Source organism: Helianthus annuus, chromosome 16 (assembly GCF_002127325.2).
Source record: "Helianthus annuus cultivar XRQ/B chromosome 16, HanXRQr2.0-SUNRISE, whole genome shotgun sequence".
Lineage (NCBI taxonomy): Eukaryota > Viridiplantae > Streptophyta > Magnoliopsida > Asterales > Asteraceae > Helianthus > Helianthus annuus.
In genome coordinates this window covers 5375996-5379875 of record NC_035448.2, presented here as the reverse complement: position 1 = coordinate 5379875, position 3880 = coordinate 5375996, and the positions used below count along the sequence as shown (strand labels likewise).

Here is a 3880-nt window from a genome sequence, read left to right as displayed (position 1 = left end):
AATAAATAGATTTTATGTTAATTAAGAGATATAATAAAAGGATAAAAATAAAAAAATAAATAGATTTTCTAAAATTGATTGAAACTTAAATACAATTAGATGTTAGTACCTAAATGTGTTACATTGATAAACTTAAAAAAAATGCAAGGGTATTTTAGTCATTAATTAACAAATTTTGGTGTTAGTACCCAAAGATGTTACAACATTGAAACCATAAAACCTAAACCTATTAAAAAAAGTTAGTACCTAAAGGCGAAATTAGATATAAATCACAGGACCCATTTGTGTAATTTGTCATCAAAGCCCTAAGGCTGTGCCATATACACAGTCTCAGATAAGTCACCATGGAGAAAGGCATTGTTGACATCAACCTGCCGAATAGACCATCCACGAGAAAAAACAATAGAAAGAACAATCCGAATAGTGGTGGGTTTGACTACTGGACTAAATGTCTCAGTGTAGTCAATACCCTCAGTCTGGTGAAAACCCTTTGCTACAAGCCGTGCCTTGTAGCGACTCACAGAACCATCAGGATTTCTCTTAATCCTGTAGACCCACTTGCAACCAACAATGTTGGCACCAATGGGAGCCAAAACCAAACGCCTTGTCTGGTTGGCATACAAAGCATCCATCTCAGTACGCATCGCATCCCATCAAACAGACCACTGCTGAGCCTGACGAAAGGAAGTAGGCTCTGTGGTAGGAGTAGTAGTGGCATGAAAAACCACATGATCATGAAACTGTCTAGGCTAACGAGTATGGTCACGAGAACGAGTAACCATAGGATGCATAGTAGGGGGAGGAGGAGGAGATGGTGATAAATCAGAAATAGAAGTCAAAGGAGAAGTAGAAGAAGATGGAGGAGGAGGAGGAAAAGACGAAGGAGGAGGAATAAAAAACGGACAAGAATCAGAAGAAATATGAGAAGAAGAAGAAACAGATAAAGTACGAGGAATCTCAAAAATTGTCTCAAAGAATCGAACATGTCGAGACATATAAGTGCGAGACGTGTGAGGATCATAACAAAGATATCAAAGATGAGATGGAGCATATCCAACAAAGATGCTAGGAATGGATTTAGGTGAAAGCTTATCTATTCGAGTATCACCAAGAAATGGATAACACAAGCACCCAAATGTGCGAAGAAAAGAATAATCGGGTGAAGAACCAAACAATGTCTCAAAAGGTAATGAATAGTGAATAACCGGTGAAGCCAACCTGTTAATGAGATAAGCAGCAGTAGCATAAGCATCATACCAAAACTTCTTTGGTAGATGAGAATGAAACAACAAAGCACGAGCAACCTCAGAAAGGTGACGATTTTTACGCTCGGCTACCCCATTTTGTGGGGATGTGTAGGGACATGAGATACGGTAAGCAATACCAGACTCGGAAAGAAATCGAGCCATCGGTCCATGAATAAGCTCGAGAGCACCATCACACTGAAGATGTTTGATAGTGCATGAGAAAAGGTTTTCAACAAGCGGTTTAAAGTGACAAAACGAATCAACCGCCTGAGAACGATGTGTAAGAGGATAAATCCATGTGAATCTACTAAAATCATCAATAAACGTAATAAAATATCGATAACCATCACGAGACAAGACAGGAGAAGGTCCCCAAATATCACAATGAATCACATGTAATGGAACTATAGAGTGAGATACAATCGAATCAAATGGTAATCGTGTAGATTTCGATGTACTACAAGCAACACAATGAGAACACATGGATTTATCTAAAATACGTAAAAATGGAAAACGAGCCATAACTCCATCAGATGGATGTCCTAAACGAGAGTGCCACGTCTCCCGATAAACAGCTGCAACAACAGTCAACGAATATAGCTGATGAGGACTACCACGTGTGTGGTGGAGGAGCTATCCCGTGAGGCTCTGAATAATCAAACCAACATGAGAGAAAGTAATAGTAAGTGGATGATCAATCACAAGCTGAGTAATAGATAGTAAGTTCTTGGCTAGGCCAGGAACTACTAAAACATGTCTAAGTATGATGGTACTACTAGATAAATGCAAATGAGCAAAGCCAATGTGAGATATGGCAAGAGATGTACCATCGCCAATAACAACCCGCTCAGTACCGGTATAAGGAACAGAATTAAAAACGAGTGATAGCGCACCAGTCATATGTGCGGAAGCTACTGAATCCGGAATCCATGAGTCAACAAAATCACATGCAGATGACAAGTCAGCTACAAGCCCAAAATGTCCTGTAGGTCCATTAGATGTATTTGAACTTGCTGGTCCAGAAGTCGCAACATCAGAAGATCCAGAAGGTCCAGCAACAGAATGAGCCCAGTTTGCAAAATGACTTGGGGCAAAACCTGATCCAACACTTCCATCAGGACTATGTAAGCCATTAACACCACTAGGACCTGGGCCTAGAATACCAGCATTAGAATACATTGGAACATTACTATTTGGAGGAGATGGAACATATCCAGTGTTGTAACCTGGTGAAGATCCAAACCCGTTTTCACTGAATATTCGTGAATCAAAGCCTCCACCAAGTTGACCAGCAAAATTTCCCCCAAAATTAGGATCCCTAGCTCCAAAATTAGATCCATAACAGTCTGCAATATTTGCACTATAGCCTCTAACTCCTTCAGTCGACCATTGATTTGTAGATTGATTAAAACCTCATCGTTGACTACCATATCTACCACCACTACGACCATCGCGTGGCTTCTAACGACCACCACGTCCACCAGAATTAGAATTAAACCGATGATAACAGGTATTAGCACGATGTCCAGGTTTATCACAAATTTGACACACAACTGTTGTTTGAGAAGTAGAATCAGTGTGTGGAGGTGGTCATACAGTCATGGCTGCCATAGCAGCTATTGGAATAGAGTATGAACTTTGATTTTGTTTTAAACGAGATTCAAAGGTCAACAACTTAGCTCTGAGTTGGGAGAATGTAGGTTTTGAATCAGAATTCTCAATGTTAGTGACAAATATTCGAAAATCAAAATGTAAACCGTTTAGGATCTGTAATATTAGACTATGCTCTGTAATTGGATCCCCTAGGGCAATCAATTGATCGAACCGATTCTTTGCTTCATCACAGAATTGAATCACTAACTTATCTTCTTGTTTTAAACAGTGAAATTGTGTTCGAATGTAATTCTGATTAGCAAATACCTGTTGTGTAAACAATTCTTCAAGTTTCTGCCATAATTCTGCAGATCTAGAAGCATCTCGAGCCAAATGAATCAGTGATGAAGACATATTTGCAGATAAAAATGCTGACACATATGCATCTGATTTGTCCCAAGCAGTTCTAGCTTCCTCAGATTCTGGTGGATTACAGTTGATGTTAAGATGTTGAAGAAGCCCTAACGTTTTCAAAATCAGTGTTGTTTGATGCTTCCAGTTCAAATAGTTTGTTTCATCAAGCTTGATTGGCATTAGATTCATAACATTCTGAAATGGATTAGGTGTAGCAATTGTAGAAGATTGAGTTTGAGAAATGTTTGTGGACATTATGAACACAAATCAGAAGAAATGATCGGAGAAAAAGATTGGAAAATGGAGAAAGAGATCGGAGAAGAAAGAAAATGGAGATGACCGGAAAAAGATCAGAAACTGATCGGAAAATGATCGGAAAGAGGTGATCGGAAAGAAATAGAAGAATCCAGAGTCTAGAGCTCTGATACCAAGAAGAAATGGATCGGGCTACTATACAACTGAAATGAAAGTTAGTTACAAACACAACAAACTCCTCTATATATACAGGCTAACTAACATAACTAACTCTACTCTAATAAACTCAAAACAATACATACAAACTGAAATATATATCTCTAATAGTTTTTGTACTATGTAAGAAACTAGTTTCATTATAAGAAATAAAT

At 38.5% G+C, this 3880-nt stretch overlaps 1 protein-coding gene across 1 annotated transcript; it reads right to left on the bottom strand.

The window, feature by feature from the left end:
• Window positions 1-2837: 2837 nt before the first annotated feature.
• Window positions 2838-3509, bottom strand: LOC110918864. The gene has a single exon (XM_022163144.1). The coding sequence runs from the start codon at window positions 3507-3509 to the stop codon at window positions 2838-2840; it is 672 nt and encodes a 223-aa protein (XP_022018836.1).
• Window positions 3510-3880: the final 371 nt, after the last annotated feature.